This window comes from Lipophrys pholis (assembly GCF_963383615.2).
Source record: "Lipophrys pholis genome assembly, chromosome: 12".
In the NCBI taxonomy this organism is placed as follows: Eukaryota; Metazoa; Chordata; class Actinopteri; order Blenniiformes; family Blenniidae; genus Lipophrys; species Lipophrys pholis.
Window position 1 is genome coordinate 30010752 of NC_137641.1, and position 18027 is coordinate 30028778.

Below are 18027 nucleotides of genomic sequence, written 5' to 3' on the forward strand. Positions count from 1 at the left end.
GCACAAGGCGAGTTTCGAGACTTGAAATTTGAATATTAGGCTCATGAAAAGGGAAGTCCTTCAGGTAAGACCCCAAAAGGCAAAAGCTTAAGTACTACTTTGGTTTTTAATCATTTATAAAGTGGATAAAACAGGATAATCAATGAGTTATACTGTGCATTGTCTTGAATTTCAGCACAACTTTTCAGGTTTATGTGGTTCTGCTTTCCAGCTCTACTCTAAAACAAAGGAATGTTGTCCTTTGCTTGTAACTGTGTGTATTGTATCTGTATACAGATTGTCTACAGATTGAAGAAACTTCCACTTCTGAGTTCTGAGTGAAGTTTCGTCCAGGTTTCTTGGTCAGGTGGTGTAGTGATTAGCACTCCAGTCTCACAGTGAGAGGATCCTCTCTGATTCCAGTCTGCAGGGGCTTGTTTCAGCTTTTGAATGTATGTCCTTTTTTTTAACTCCATCATCCAAGAATCAATCGATTAGATTTTATGGAAGTTTTACGGCTAACCGGGCCTGACTAAATTCAAACAAAGAATTTCCCAAACAAAGCTGATGAGAGAGGCACCTCATGGGGGAGATCAAAGGAGATCAGTGTCTGTTGCCATGGAGACGCCTCCTGCTCAGTGTTTCACACAGTGATGTAGCGACCTGAGAGGTTAGTTAGCATTGATATGAGCTAGCGGCTATCATGCTAGCGATGCTAACTCGGTTCCGCAAACAATTGTGGCGTTGGTGAAGGTCTGTGCTCTACCGAATGTAGCTCTGTTTTTTTTGTTTTTGAACTCTTTTCATTGCGATAAGTGCCTTGGGATAAACCTGTAAACTCTTTCTGAATGCAGAAATATTCCTTTTGAAACTGCAAAAGTATTATATTTGTTCAGAAAAAGTGAGACTACTTGAGTGATGAAGTACGTCATAAAGCCTTTATAAAGCAAGTGGCAGAGATTTATATAGTGTTCGTGGTATTATGTAGGGATGCACTGATACCGATACCAGTATCGAGTATTGGGACCGATACTGCACGGAGTACTCATAAAAGCTCCCCGATACAACCCTGTGAGTATTACGTGACGTCATCCATCAACAACATCAGCAGCAGGTAGACGACAGAGGACGAGCGATCCTCTGCAGTTTGGAGATTCTTTAATATTAATGAGAACAACGAAACGGTAAATTATGTTCTGCCAGAATATCAAGAGGAGGAGAAAGATAGTTCGTATAACACCAAAAACTTAATCACCAACAGAGTTTGCCCGTGCTCAGTGGATCAGGAGGATTTTACTCCGAGCCGTGCTACATGCTACATGCTACATGCTAAAGAGTTTCAGGGCGCACACACCAGCGATGCTACATGCTACACATGATTAAAGTATGAGTGATACACTCATTAACAGCGAGCCGGAGCGTGGGGCGAGCGTGTGGGGAGCTCGGTCCCTCGTCTCGAGGTAACTACTGCCTCTACAGTACGAATGAGGAAGTGCGTCGACGCTGTGCACTACCCTCTTCGTACTGTAGAGGCAGTAGTATGATGGAGCCGTCAAGGCTGTTGGAGTTGTGCGTAGCGTCGACGCAGAAGCAGTGCAGAGGTGGTTCGCTGCATCAAACATCCTTCAGAGTATCGTTTGCATTTGGACAATAAATCTGGCTTAATGGTACGGTGGCCTGGAAGTGCAAAACACTACAAACTTCAAAAAACAATCACAATCCCAGGCCTTTCCTCCCAATCACCAGGTTTGTAGTGTTTTGCACTTCCACACCACCGCATAATGGAATTTAATAAACACTGGTGTTTACTTGTGCTCGTCCTTTAAAAATGTGGTATGGGTTCATCCCTAGTAGTATAACAAGTGTCATGCATGGCCTTACTATATTTTAAATTCAATAAATCATACGCAGCAACATAGTGTTAATTTCTGCTGGAGAACCTTTGACCTTTGATTTTGTGTTTTCATCCTTTTATACAACCATTTTTTTTGTCCTTTAAAGATGCACCATTACGCGGCCTTCCTCTCTCCAGTTCCTCAAGTGCAGCAGGTTGATCTTGGATCAATAGATCCCCCCCCCCCCCCCCCCCCCCCCCCACCATCACCACCACACACACACACACCCCTCCTCTCCCGGGGGTCTGCTGCTGTTTGCAGGCACCCGCTCCTTTATGTTCTTCGATCTGTTGCTCCGCGAGCCGGTGAGTGGCTGCGGCGACCTATCAGGTCGGAGGTGCCTGGCTACGCCGCTCTATCTGCCCCATTTCTCAGTAAATCCCTGGGACGATGTAAATGTTTAATGCCGCTGGTTATTTGGCTGCTATGGCGTGTGTTATGATGGATGGTAATGCAATGTTTTTTCCGATTGGTGCCTGAATTACACCGCAGGGTACGCAGGCTGTTTGGGTGTTTAACCGGCCGCCATTACTGAGCCCAGCAAATGGCTTTCTGAAATTATGGCAGGAGCTGAAGGAGTGTTTTTTTTTTTTTTTTTTTCTATTTCAGTGCCTACTTTAAGTTATCTCAGTACAGCGCTCCTACAGTTTTATTTCTCACGCCAGTGGTTACAGGCTGCTCCTGAGCTCACTCGTCCGGCTCAGCTGCAGTCGATGTGAACTTAACTGTGGAGATTTTCTCAAAACTGTGGCTCACGATGCGTTCACTGACCACATCTCTCAGACATCATGGAGCTGTTTTTCTCACTCAAACTCATCCAGCGTGAAGAACTTTGTGCATTTCAGGGGCGGGCCCGGAGGAGTTTCAGGACACGTCGGGGATACAGACCACTATAGATGGAGTCTCACACAAATGTACAATATAAAACAGGAATTTTCCATTAGGATCATAAACCTCTTGGCTACAAAAATACAAGTAAAAAGGTTTAAATATTATTTCAAATTGTGGGCATACAAAGCTGTTCCAGATATGGATATTTCCTAACAATATCATTCCTACCTATCTATCTATCTATCTATCTATCTATCTATCTATCTATCTATCTATCTATCTATCTATCTATCTATCTATCTATCTATCTATCTACAGTATCTATCTATCAATCACGGAGGACTACCTGCAAAAGCTACTGATGCTATTTGCTTTAAAGCAAACTTCACTTTCTAGTACTAATCGTCCCCATACCTGGACTGATGTCCCAGAAGTGAAGACAGTCTGTCCTCTCTCTCCCTGGCTTGTTTCAGGTTTTAAAAAGTGTGTTGCTCCAACCAGCCAATCAGAAATCAAACCCTATATAGTGTCATCGGGGGTTTAGCCAATCACAATCAAGGTAGGCCCTCCCTTTGACTCCTCCCACAATTAGACAGCTCTGCCCTGGCACATGGCACCACGAGAGGAAGTACTTCCTCCTCTTCCCAAGATGGGCATGTGTGGGCGGAGCCAGTCCAGCTCACACAGACACAGCAGATTCTGAATGCAGCTCCTATGATCCAATATTCAAATGGAGGAAAATCAAGGAGGAGCTAGAAACTTAGAATACTGAAGGTTTCTGGACCGACCAGACCAGGAGGAGGAGGAGAACAGGAGGAGGAGGAGAACAGGAGGAGGAGGTGAACATCTGGAGGACAGGAGAAGTTTCATAAGGCCAGATGTTGGATTTCTCAAAAATGAGGACTTTTTCATGCCCCTTGTCTTCTTCATTTTTGCTGTATTTCTATGGCAGAGTTACAGCGACATCGATAAGCCTGGCTTATGTACTCCATTATTTTGGGTCAAGCGGCCGTGTGGATCGGAAAATTCTTAAGAACAACGAGGAAAAAAAAAAGATGGTTTGGTCTTGTGTGGACGGGGACTAAAACTGTGAAATATTGGACCTTTAACTTTAATGACTTGATCAAAGTTTGAGACGTGAGTTTTGGCTGGCAGTTGCTCTGATTTTGGATTCTGAGAGTCACAACGTGCTGATAAATCATGCATGTCCCTGGCCTGTTGCACACACGTCTTTTGTATGCATGAAGCTTGTTTTGCTTGAGGGGGCTCATGAATGCGGTGCCACCTTAAAGCTGATTCGCTTTGGCTGAGCATTACTCGCCACTTTGCACCTCGGTGAGTCTGAGCGGCACAGCAGTAGGCGAGGGTTTTATCTCGAAAGTAGATTCAGCACCGGCGGACTACATCAAAAAGCCGGGGTTGCACTTTTAAAATAAGCTGTGGGTTTAAAAGTGCCACAACACTGCTTTGCTTTGGACAAATAAAGAAAAAGAAAGACCCCTCATTCTGTCTGTCAACTCTTCCTGCTGATGTGCTTTTATTCCCGCCAGGCCTCGTGTTTGGGTTTGAACAGCTTCTGGTGTCGTCCTAAAGAAACTCTCTTCTTTTTTTTTTTGGTGGCTTGTTTTGTGGTGACAGCAGAAAAATTACCTGCAAAACACTCTTTGTCAGCGGAGAGCTCACAAACAAGACCATTTAGCTATTATTTCCTCTCAGCCTCCGATACGCACTGCAAAGCCAATGTTTACGGTGTGGAAATGGGCGACTGTGGGAGAGAGGAGGGAAATAAGACAGGTGGAGGATAGAGAGATAGAGAGAGAGGGAGGGAGGGATGGAGAGAAAAGGAGGAGGAGAAGGGGGGGGGGTTATTGGAGCCAGGGAGGGGTCACGGTGTCCCAGTGGAGAGAAATAGTGGAAAACATCCGTAATTTTCACCGCAGGATCCCGTGTAATTGAGTCATTTAAAATACAGATACAGAACTGAATCAAAGCAAAGTGGCTCGAGGAGGAAGAGGAGGAGGAAGAGGCTGCAAAGTAAAAGAGGTAAAAACAAGGAGGTACAAGTGTGCCTCTCCTATTATTGGGCAAAGCCGGTCTGTTTATCCTTTTCATCTGTCAATCTTCTCTTTCAAGACAGGATGTTACCTGTCAGACGTTTGCTTTTGTTCGTCCGTTGTGCTCCTCTCCTCTCAGCCAGCATGATACTCTTTTCTCTTCATTCACTCGCACACACTCACTGTTTTATTCCATTTTTCACGGTAAAGAGACTTCTTGTATGTCTCTGACTGTGTTCAGTCTGCGGCTTGATGCTCGATCTTTTTCCAATTTTGACCGTAATCCAGTGTGTTGGTTTTTAATACCTCGAGAGAATATAGAGCGCTCGAGTTGCTGCTGCAGTTCCATCAATGACTCTCGCTTTGGGAACAAAAACAGCAATTCCCCTTCATTTAAATATATATATATATATATATATATATATATATATTTTTTTTTTTTTTTTTTTTTTTTTTTTATATATATATATTTTTTTTTAAATATATATATTTTAAAAAAATATATATATATTTTTTTTATTATTATTATTATTATTTATCTTTTAATTTCTTAATTTTTCAGGATAAATAATTGAGTTTAACTTTAATATTTTTTCTTGTTTTTTTTAGATAGCAATAACTGTTTGTGCAAGAAAAACTTAGTTTTCGCTGTGAATTTCTTTTGCTCTGTCTGGAGCTCAATGATAAATAAATGGAGGAAATATTCACAGGAATAAAATATTATCACATATTAAATTTGTCTAATTATAAATGGATCAGTTGCTGTTTGTATTGATTTAATGATTCTGGTTTTGGTGTGAAAACGTGCTTTATAACCCCATTTCTTTTACTACATTTTCGCCAAGTTTGAGCGTCTCTGTAATCTGGGTGTAGACGTGCTTCAGGTAGCGTGTGAACTTTTTCGGGGCCGACTGTTCTAAAGCAGAAAAAGACGTCTCCACCGATGCTGTGGTGGCTGGAATGGTCAACACCAACTTCAGCAGGTCGGTTGCCTCTGGGACAGTTCAAGCTCATTTTCAACCAGGAAAGCCAGCAGTTGTTTAGTAGGTTTTCAAAAAATATATATATATTTTTTAAGAAAACAGAAACAACAACAAACTAATAAAAGGAAAACAGGCATAAACAGACAAGATTAGTTACAAAAAGAAATGAAAAGACTGAAGAGTAAATAAGTACCGGTAAGTAAAAGAAAAAACAAACATAACACAAAATGAAAACAAACAAACAAATAAACAAACAAACCACCACGGCCATAGTGAATACTTCTTCTGCACATGCTCAGTAGACGAGACAATAAGAACAATGTTTTCCTCCGTGGAGTCGTGACTCCCAGTCCATATTCTCCTGGACTTGGTACTTTTATTTTGACAGTCACCGTAATAACAATCCAACTTGGTGGTCTGCCCACTTGAATGTCCGTGTTCTCCCGTTGTTCATGTTTAGAGCTCGTTGCTCTCTGCTGCATGTGTGTGTGTGTGGTTTCATTACAAAAACAAACAACTGTGCCAAATTGTAGCCCAACATGAAAACTAAATCATTTTCAGTATTTTCTGCCATTTCAATGTAAACAGGCATCATTTTCAAAGTGTTGCCGCGTAAACACGATACTATAATTAAACAAAAAATGATGGGTTTTAACTTGGAACGTTTTGTTGTAACTGGAACCTGAATTGAATAAATGCGATTCCATGTTCGTGATCGTCTCCAGCACCCTGCAGCCCTGAACTAGAAGAAGAAGGGGAAAAAAAATCAGTTTTGAAGATCGATGGATGGTTTAAAATAGATTTTCAATGAAAGAACAATAACAATGCAATTTATTCAAAGGATCTGAGATTTCTCACTCTTTTTAAACCTTTGTGTTATTCAAATATGAAAATAATTCATGTTCCAGAGCCGAGTTTGAACAATGTGGTCTTGAATAAGCGTCGTGCTGCGATACCTCCGAGGTCTCTCGATGAAACACTAACCGTGTTTTGAATCCTGGTATGCCCATAGCAGACTCGTGGCAATTATAAAGCAATTACAGTTTCATATTGCCTGTTCTTTTGAGATGGTGAAGGAGAAAAGAGGAGGAGGAGGAGGAGGAGGAGGAGGAGGAGGAGAAGGAGGAGGTGAAAGCCGAGCAGTTTAAAAAAAGAGCAAGTGTGCCAGTATTGATGTTTAATTTTTCACCAAATGCTCCGTTGTCCAGCTGGGCATGCGTTCCACTTCACCTGACCACAAAGGCTCATTTTCACTCCAGTGGATCAATCTCTCCGCTCCCGCTGATGGCGTCTTGAACTTATTCTTTCTGGTCGAGCGCCGCTGATAACTGACGAATTTCAGGAAAATCTTACAAAAACATTAGGACACAGGTCCGATGATCAGGTGAAGTATGGAGACGACATAAACATTCAAGTCATTTCACATGAATAAATAAAAAATCCTGTTTTTTTTCTCTCTGTGTCCCACAAACTTGTTGCTCCTCCAGAAGCTGGGATGTTTTCATCAAACCGTCTAATTTCCTGCTGCTGTTTGCACTATAGTAGTTTTTTCTTAGCTGTTTTGTTTGTACTTCTTCTCGTTGTGGACGGTTGATGGATATGTTTCTATGCTCCCTCTCCACAGCTTGTGCAGTAAAACACCTAAACAGACTTGGATAATGATTATCCCAAACACACTCCAAAACCCGGAGTCCATCGCTCTTCAACTTCTGACTTCAGTTGAAACTCATTGAATGAATAAAACCCACGTTTGCACGACGACGCAAAACGTTCACTGCGCTTCGGGATCCTGTTTACATGACAAAGGTGGCTGGAGTCACCGAAAACAGAACTTTTTGAAAACAGCTCCTAAGGTGGAACTTTTCAAAAACGTTCCGACTGCGTCTCCGTAGAAAGGAGGGGAAAACACAACTTTCTGAAAACGGTCAGGCTCTGTGTAGACGGTGGAAACGCTGCTACTGAAGTAGTTCTTCTGCACATGCTCAGTAGATGGACAATAAGAACAATGTTTCCTCCAGATTCTCCGGGGACTTGGTACTTTTATTTTGACAGTCACCATAATGACAATCCAACTTGGTGGTCTGTCCACTACAATGTCTTTGTTCTCCCGCTGTTAATGTTTATAGCGTTTTGTTCTCTGCTGCATGTGTGTGTGTGGTTTCATTACAAAAACAAACAACAGCACCCACTAGTGGCCTGGCATAATAACTACAGTGTTTTCAAAACGTTGCCGTGTAGACGTGAAGTCTTTCTGAAGCGATGCGTTTCCAGTCGAAACGTCGCGTAAACATTGCCTCAGACATCTCTGCGTAAGCTAATGCTAACTCTACAGCGCCACCTATCATGTTCACCATCACATCCTGATTGGAGGAGCAGTCAAGAGTTACACACAAGTTACTTTCCCAAAGTATCTCGTGTCACACTGGGGCGAGTCAGTTTACTTAAAGTTGATGTTTGTGGATTGTGAGTTAAGCCCCGTAGTCTATAGAGTGTGGGGGATGTGGGGTTTAATTCCAGCCACATGATGGGCCTGTGGTGTCAGAAAGTGGCCCTGTCTGTGGTGTAGGGCACAACGACTTCCTGGCTCAACCTCTGGAACGGCAAATAGGCATTTTTATAGGGATTGAAGGGAGCAAGAAGAGCAAGGAGGTGGCTTAGAGAAGAGCCTTAAAATGACAGCAGTCATGATATATAACAATACGAGAACGTGGGTGGAGATGATTCATGACTGAACACAAACTTTCTTTTTTTTTTGTTTTGCATTTGCCACAAATGATTGAATAATGAATTTCCCAAACGGTTTATCAGGCAAATTTGACTTTCTTCAAAGCACACGGATTTAGGAATTAATGGTAAAATAACCCAAATCCGGTTGCGAAATTTGCAATTTCTTGAGTTTTCATGCCGATTATGACACTCGTGTTTACATCTGAGAGACTTCTCCACTTACCTGCAGCGGCTTTTAAACCCTAAGACCAACAAACGTTGCTGATTCTGCGCTTACGTGCACTCGACTGAGGGGCGAGCCGGTCCTGGGAACAAGCATCTATTCTCTGCGAGACAATGACGGGGAGGAAGCTGTGTGTGTGTTTGTGTGTGTGTGTGTGTGTGTCTGACACTTGATCGGCCTGCTACGGTAACCACAGCCCCACACACCACACACACAAGAGAGAGAGAGAGAGAGACACACACACACACACACACACACACACACACACACACACACACACACACACACACACACACACACACACACACACACACACACACACACACACACACTAAATCAGTTCCCACTGCTTGATTGGCAGGACTCCAGAGACCCACACCTGCCTTAACTGCCTTCACTTTCTCCACTGTTTGACCAGATGGTGGCTGAATTCATAATACTTGTCAATATGTGTGTGTGTGTGTGTGTGTGTGTGTGTGTGTGTGTGTGTGTGTGTGTGTGTGTATAGGTCCATTCTGCATCATCTGACTCTATATATGATGGCAACCACCTGACCCACTCTTTGATACTAAAATCATTTCCCAGCCACCTCCAGGTTTGAATATATTTCCAGCACATGGTAGCAATATGTCCGGATCAGACTTCAGTCATGTTAAATTGGAGGTCTTCATTTAGTGGGGCCTTTCTGGGAACAGCTGCTGCCTAATTTGCTTCTGCTTCTTTTTTGGAGGTGATAACATGCCCGGGGGCTGATGAGGAAGGGAAATGGATATATGTATGGATGCCTGTTAGACACAGAATGCCAATCTGCTTGTCTCAGATTCGAGGTCAGTCATCCAGCAGCTGCATACGGGCCTGTTGCATCAGTAACTATGGTGGGAAACATATTTATTCACTAAGACAACCTGCGTGTTAAGGTTTCAGGTTTGTGCGAAGATCCCCGCCAACAGATTGAATGTTAAATATCAAAGACTTCTGTTCAGAAAATCTTCGACGGCGCAGCAGAAACAAAGACTTAAATCGCTGTGACCTGCGTCTAACTCTGCTTCAACGGACCACACATTAATCTGAGCTCTCACTGGTCCACTTTGCTCATTGAGGTTTGGATTCAGTTCATGGAGCAGAAACTGTTTTGCATAAACCGTTTGGAAATTTCCAGCAATTTTACTTTCTTCTGTCTGGCGGCTGGCATTTTTTCCAGATGTGCAACAATAGATGTTTCCACATGTGCGGCCGGCAACGAGAGGCAAAATTTAAAGGATCTTTTTTATCATGCATTGATTTATCCACATGAAATAGTAGGTTGCGTAGTAGTTATCAAAAAGCCCCGGGTTCAGGCTCAGGGGCTTTTCTGTGTGGAGTTTACATGTTCGCCATGCGTGCGTCGGTATTTTCCTCCGGGTCAGAAACAAACACTTTAGGTTAATTGGTGAGAGTGTATTGTTGTTGTTTTTCCACTCTGCGTGTCGTGTTGCAGAAACATCCCTCTGACGTGAATAATGTTTTGTTATCTGTCGTATTGAACATGTCTTTTTTTTAAATATTTGGTGAGTTGAATCGTTTTTGTCAGGATTCTTTGTCCGTAAAACAGGTTTTGATGACATTTGTTAAGTTGGAAACACCCTTTGTTATTATGTATCTGTTAAAAGACTTTTAAAAGAATATTAGATGTGTAGGAAGTAGCTTGTGTTGGTACTTTTTAAATTTGAAAATAGTTTTCATTCATATATGTTTATTTAAACACAGATTCTACTGGTATTTGTTGATCTGGAGGCAGGTTTTGGTCGTATTTATTGAGTTGGAAACAGGTTTTGATTCATACATGTGGAGTTGTACTTTTTAGCAATTTATATTGTGTTGAAAGCAGGTTATGTTCATATTAGTTGAGCTGACAACATATTTTGTTTCTACAGGGGGAGTTAAAAGCAAGTTATGTTCATTTTTGTTGAGTTGAAAAAGTTTAATATACACACACACACACACACAGTGTTGAAAGCAGGTTGTTTCTGTTCTGATTTGTCGAGTTCAAAACAGGTTCCATTAATATATATAATGTTGGAAAACTAATGGGGTTTGTAGAGTCAAACGCCTCTGATATTGATGTTTGTTGAGTCGACAACCGTTTCTGTTCACACATGTTGAGTTAAAAGGAGCTTCTGCTCACAAGAGTTGAGTCGAAAACATTTTTCTTTTTTTTTTTACACCACGTGTCCTCCTCCTCTTCCTCCTCCTCCTCCTTCTCCTCCCTCTTCTCGTGAGCCCCGGACATCTCGCGATGTTTGGCCGCGGCACGTGTGCTGCTCCTCTTTTTTTTTTTCTTCTTTTTTTTCCTTTTTTTTTTTTAAGTGGCTCTCAGCTGCCGAGGCGGATGATGATGATGGCGGAGCTGGTTCAGGGACAGGCCTCGGTGGCTCAGCCCGGAACGAAAGATGACTTCGCAGACACGATACGCCGGGTCCGACAGGTAAAAAAGAGAAAAAAAGACTCTCTCCGTGGGGGTGGACAGGTCTGCGGCCCTGCGGGTAACGGCAGGGCCGCGTGTTTGCGTGCGAGGCAGGCCGGGGACTTTGTGTCGGGGCACCCCGGACCCCCCCCCCTCCTCCTCCCCCCGCCCCCTCCCCTACTATAAACACTCCTCATGCAGCCCAGCTAGCTATAGCAGGCTAACGCTGAGCTAACGTAGCCGGAGAGAGGGCAGATTAGAGTTCCTGGTGGACGCCGGAGACCGCTGAATAAACGGCGACAAAAGTGCGGCGAGGGGACGAGACGAGTCTTCTGTGGCGCAAAACACGAAGGCCTCTGGCGGTGTCGAAGTTTGTGCGACTTTAGTAAGTTTTTAAGTCGATCCGTCTGCAACCTGTTGTCAAAAAACTCTGGAGAAGTTACAGTTAGCTTAGCCACGTTAGCTCCCCCAACACCACCACCACCACCACCCGGGCTCGGGACACGGTGTAGTTTGACCCGCGGCGTGACACGAGGCGTGGAAGCCTCGACGGCACACGGACGTTGCCTGACCGGCCCGTGGGTGTCGGTGACACGCCGTCCGTGGCTCGCTAAAATAGCCTCGCTGGTTACAAGTCCCGGGTGTTAGCTTTTGCTCGTTGCCCCAGTTTAAAGAGACAACTCGGCGAGTGACCGCACACACCGTGCACCCACTTAAATCACCCACTTCCCCGGTGATTAACTCGACGATTCGCCCCCATCCCCCTCCACGTGGAGCCCGTGTTCCACCTGGCCACGCGAGGGGAGCGAGTTTCATGGCGTTAGCCTGTTAGCATGTGCGGTACTGGGTGTCCTCGCAGGCAGCGTTGGCGTTAGGCCATGTAATGTAACGTCATCTGTTGAAATAAGCCCCCCTTCCACTCCTGCTGCTCGACACACTTGGGTTTGGTTTTTTTCCAACAGTTAAAATACCTCGTAAAATACCATTTCAGAATAAATGTACAACCTGCAGTTCACTCTTGATTACCACCGCCGTGCAGGTCATGTGTGTAGTGCAGGAGAGGAAGGCCCCTGTTTTCTGTAGTAGTGAACAAGTTTACCCACTCCCAACACAAATGTTCCTGAGTAAATTGAACTTTAGTCTCAAACCGTTTCTACTTTAGCTTCCATGCGATGCTAATAATGAACAGCCACGTCTTTATCCTGTCGTTTGTGTTATCAAGACTAGCTGACACAAATATCTTGCGCAACGGTTAGTTTTTGAAGTACACGGAATTATCCCTCCACCCCCATCTGATATGCTGTTTTGTAGCCAAATTGATTGCCAATATATGCACACATTGCCTCCCAAGTGCAGGCTGAATGAACTTCTTCCTCAGTGGACTTTCATTCAGTTCAATTCAACTTTATTTATAAAGCGCCGAATACAACAAAAGCATTTCAAGGCACTTTCACAGAGAAAACCCAACAAATCCACATGAGCACGCATAAGTGACAGTGGAAAAATGGGGAGGGGGGGGCGGCATGTGTTTACCGGCAGAAACCATTGCAGAACCAGGCTCAGAGGTGTTTGCTTCCTGCTCACATTATATCATGATTCCCCTTCTGAAAAGTGCAAGGCTTCAATGCAGTACATGTCAGGAAAAATGGCATTTTGGCAACCTGTCATATCGGCATATAGATATTTGATTTTTAAAAAAGTAAAGCAGTGACATATATATATATAATGTATTTATAATCATCAATAATACATTACTAGGGTGACATAAGTTGTTGAATGTATATTTGCAGAATATTTCCACAACCAAGCCTGTTATACCAGATATATAAATTGAGATACTAGCATTTTAGTATTTGAATTTAAAAAAATAAAAAATGTCACCATTACTTGGATTATTGCATGTCATGAGATAACATTTAATTGAGCTACAATCATTCAAAACAGAACTAAGTTAAATAAGTTAAACACGTTTTAATTGTTTTTTTTTTTATAATCTCCCCACGGGTCATTCCAGAGCTAAAGGACTTAAATAACAAATGCTGGGTCACCCTGGGGTTTTAATCTTGATCTAATCATCTATAGCCGTTACCCATAGGAGGAGGTTAAGTTACAATGTGGTTGTCAAGTATTCAGTGTTGAGAGGACACTCTTAGCCTTACATGGTGAAGTAAGGCTTCATGCTTTCTGACCTCAAAGGATGTGGGCACGTAAGGCAATAACTTGTGATTTGTTGCTGTGTAGCTCGAGGTTGGCCTTCATGATCCAGATTTGAAAAATATAAAGATCCAAGGGCACGGAAACAAAAAATATAAAGTAACACATTTAAAATAAACAACCTTCACTGTTCAAATGCTTCCAGTCACTGATTAACATACACGAGCTTCATTCAACAGGTCTGCTTGTGTGCTCGTTTGGCATTTTATATCACTTTCTCCTACGTCTGCTTTTGCGGATCATGATTTATTTAACAGGAGGACTGGGGGGAAAAAAACTGCATGGGTGTCCATGTCTACTGACTGGAGGTGAGGCACATTGCACACATATTACACACATACACCTCCAGTGTATTTAAATCTGCAGTATAAATTTAAAATAGGTCATAAATGACAATGTTCCTCACACTAATGTCTGAGTTAATGAACAAGACATAAATTACTGAATCCTTGAATAACAATCCTCAACTACGTAAGATTTGAAAGACTGAAGTACTCTGAAGGATAGCATTTAGCATCCTGGCACGGGGCATCCTATCGTCTCAGACTGGACGGGATCGTTGTGCTTTCAGATCAGCGTGAGGTCCCATCGAGATAATGTTTTCACGTGAAAACAGAAAACTTTTTATGTGATTTCGGAGTCCGTTTACAGGACAGTGGTGGTCAGAGCCACTGAAACTGCAACTTTTTTTAATTAACTTTTTTAAATGCTCGGGCTTTAGTGTCCACGTAGTCAATGGAAATGCTGCTACTGCGCATGCTCGCCACGGCCGAGGTAAATAGTTCTCCACATCTGCGAGTCGATGGATGACAGCAATGGCGGCCATGTTCTCCTGGGACTTAGTAGTTTTATAGTCGAGTCGCCCGTAACTGCAATACAACTTCATTGTCTGTCCACAAGAATTGGCGTGCACTCACCTCTGTTCGCGTTCTCGGGCACGTTTCTTTTCAAAAACAAAACAGCACCCGCTAGTGGCCTCACAATAAAACTGCATTGTTTTCAACGTTTCTGCCATTTCCGGGTAAACAACCATCGTTTTTAAATCGTTACTGCCTAAACACAAAACCTAACTGAAACGAAAACGCAGAAATGATTCGTTTTCACAAATGTTGTCATTTGAACGGCGTCTAAAATTAGCTTCAGTGTAGCTAGCTAGCGCCAGCCGCTGCCGTCATTCCATTCAAGTTTGATATTGAAATGCGTGGGTAAAATGGTTTTATTAATATGCTTTTTCTTTTCATTGATACAACCAACATGCTGCTTCTTCAAAATGAAAATACTGATAAACTGCATGTTTTTTTTGTGAAATATCTTTTCAACTTCTCACACCTGATTGTGTGTGACACACATTTTAATGTTTCCTACCACTGGATCATGTTAAATTGGCCTCGTCGTGACCAAACTTGGACAAAAAGGGAATTTAAAAAAATTTATCAGAGTTTTGACATGCAAGAAAAAACGATTTAAATATGACTATCTGTGCTTGGGGCAATTTAGCCTACAGGGGGTCACCTCAGCCAGCTAATTATCAGGAAATCCTGCGGTACCTGAACGCCTCCTGCGTCAGGCGCAAGCTAAACGTGCCGCTCACGCTGTGCCGTCTTTCTGTCTTGACACGGCTCACGAGGTCCAAAGTACTGAACCCTTTCCTGCCTGCTGTATTGTGTCAGTGGAAGAATTGACCCGTCTGCAGCAGCACAAAAACACATTTTTAGGTCTTTGTGGCTTTCCTGCCGTTTTTCTTTCTTGAAGATTTACCTGTGTAGTTTGAATGTGAATGTGGTTTTTACTGTGGATATTGAGAGCCTTCTATTGAAATGCTCCACTATTATTAATGTTAGGATTGCCTTAAAATACATTGAGGCGGTGCTTTTAAAAGACGCTTTCTGTATCTGAGCTGGCAGTTTGTTCCAAGCTTCTGTAGCTTAAACAAACTACTAAACTGAGGCTTCAACATATTTTTTATACAATTCGTTGTAGGAGTCGAGTTTGAGTATGCTCGCACACGTAGGTAAAAGGCCTTAAAGCAATAACTCATCAAAAAAATGAGCCCTGGGAGCGACAGGTAGCCGGTGAAGAGACACGAACGCTGACGTCGTGGTCTCTCATCAGATCCTCTAGCGTTGCACCACCACCCACTACAGCCTCAACAAGTAACACAGGTTTTACCTTTCCCAACAGTGTCATGAAAACTATAATAAGTCTGCAGGGAGTGTACGTTTCACTTATCCGATAAGCCCTTGCAGTGGAAGTTAATCTATGTTGTCTCAGTAGTTTCTCTCATGAAAGCCTTTAAAGCAACTTGTGATCCTCTTTTTATTTACTTGACAATATCTTCTGACACTAAACGTTGATTATCGGCAAAATTGCACGTCCAATCCCTTCTTTATACGAGCACTTTTGTAATTGTCACTCTGTCTATACGGCAGATGGTAAAATGCAGATTTGTGTGCTTTTTTTCTTTTCTTCCGAGTCGACATTTGTGCTTCACCACGTAGAAAAGAGAAGTATGTCATATGATGTTGATGTGGCATTAGCCTGAGATGTGTTGCAACAGCTCTCTACTCTTGAGTTCCCACAGATGCGACTTGACATTTAAAGCTCGGAGCTGCAACGAGCTGAAGTCGCTCCTCGGTCTCTTTGAGTCCATTAAGATTCATTCTTTTAATTCACCTCATATTTACCGCTGTCAAAGTGTCACTGGATGTATCTAAACATGAGCACTTACTAATACGACGCGGCTTTTGTTGGGAAATAAGTTGTGTATTTGTGCTCCAGCGTAATGGATTAAACGCAGGTTTCGGTGGCCTTGTGATCTCGCCATCGCTAGTCATTAGCTTTAAAGGTGCAGCATGAATTGTTTCAGTTATGTCAGTTTCCTGCGTTAGGTGGCAGTAGTGAGTCATATTACCCAGTATAAGCCAAGAAGTAAAAGTTTGCTTTCACTAATACAGGATGCTGGCGTATGGGTTTGTGGAGGAAACGGTAATAACCAAAGATCATAACTTGCTGAGTTGGGCAAAAAACAGCGAATGTTAATCCTATTTTATCGTAAGAACACTCGATTATTTTGTAAATATTGTAAGTTAAAAAAAAGGGGGGGACAGGGGGCAATACAGGCATGATATTGTTGTACAGTCTTACGGAAAAGAAACTGCAGTTTATTTGTAAAAGTGTTTGAACTAAATAGCCAGTTGTGATAAGATGCTAGGCTAAAAGGTAACAAAATAGAATGTACTTTATTTATTTATTTATTTATTTTTTCCTCCCTTTGTACCTGAGAAACCAAGCAGTTTATAAGTTATTGTGCTATTATTTTACTTCTCCAGCCCAGTTGGGCTGTATGTGAATGCAACACCTCACTACAAAACCTGACTGACCACAGTCGGCTTTTTGTTTTCATTTTAATATCTTCAGCTCAGAAACAGTTACAGTGAAGAACTGCAAGTATCTCTGAGGCCGGCGGAGTCCGGTGCCGTCGCGTTTACCTTGTGGCCTCCAGTGGACACAGAGTCCCTTCAGCTGCTGGATACACAGCTTGTACCCGACGGTTTGCCACAAAATCCATCAGACTGCATGACTGTAGACTCCCATTGACCCGTGGCAGCAGCACTGAGAGGCATTTCTGTTTAAATGTCAGTGACCCGGTATGGCCATAAATCAGACTGAAAAACCAAGTGACCGACTCACTTTTATAGACCAGTGCCTAGAGGGAGGCTCACTCCTGAAACTCTCCATCTGACTTCACCTGTGCTGTTTTAACGAGGCTGATTTAAAATACATATGTCCTTTGCCCATTTAAATACTGCATCCGCTTTTAGATTAATCCTTTTTGTTAATGCACCCATCAAAACATTTGCCTCAACCAAACATGTCATGATTGCAATTGAATTTGTCTTATTGGAGACAATTAACGTTTACTGAGGGCTGGATGAATGTCATATGTTTTTTTTTTTTTCAGATCTTCACAAAAATCTATTAAGGGTCAAAATCCATAATCCACATGTAGGTTCAAGAGCCATCGGTTGCAAACTTGTTTTCGAAAAGCTTATTTAGCAACGAAAGTATTGTAATTAATTTAGTTGGGTTCCCTTCGCCAAAAGCCAAAGTGTAATTTTTAAATTATATAATGTCTGAGTATGTACCTAAATGCAGAGAACTACATTTTTTTTTTTAATTTAGTTGAAATGGTGAAACGATTATGAAATTCAAGACGTAGTGAGAAATTTCAAGGTTTTTGGCTCCTTCTTTAGCTTTAAAGTCCTTACATTAAAAAAAAAAACCCAGTATAGGTTGGATAAAAAATTTCTTTTACACTTTCCAGATGCTTTGCGTGTAGGAAAAACGATTCATTGGTTTTAGACGGCCATAAGTAAACATAAACATGTTTGCGTGTGCATAGTTTCGCGTAAATGCATACAAATTGATAAATGTATTATGCCAGTTATAAATGCTTTTCTCAGTCATAAAGTGTCAGTTATTCCGTCCGTCTTCTTTCACTCTGCGTTACATTTGTCGCGGGAGGCCTTCTCCGAACACACGCTCAGATCTTCAAACTCAACATGTCAATACAAACACCATCAATATCACAAATTGCAGATTGCATCCATCCAGGTATCAGAGAAAGGTGCTTTTCAAGTGTTAATTTCCCAGAAAGTTCCAACGTTTCCGTGAGCGT

At 42.4% G+C, this 18027-nt stretch overlaps 1 protein-coding gene across 4 annotated transcripts in view; it reads left to right on the forward strand.

Moving 5' to 3' along the window:
* Positions 1-11060: 11060 nt before the first annotated feature.
* The window catches only part of fubp3 (far upstream element (FUSE) binding protein 3), a gene marked incomplete at its 5' end in the record, with an annotated part of 33098 nt that continues 26131 nt past the window's right edge, over positions 11061-18027 (forward strand). For 2 of the 4 annotated variants that reach the window (XM_080476662.1, XM_080476663.1), the window contains one exon: positions 11061-11156. In XM_080476662.1, the coding sequence (XP_080332788.1) occupies positions 11061-11156 (96 nt within the window). Of the gene's footprint in view, positions 11157-11343; positions 11521-18027 lie in introns of those variants that run through there. The other 2 variants (XM_080476664.1, XM_080476665.1) reach the window with 2 other exon arrangements.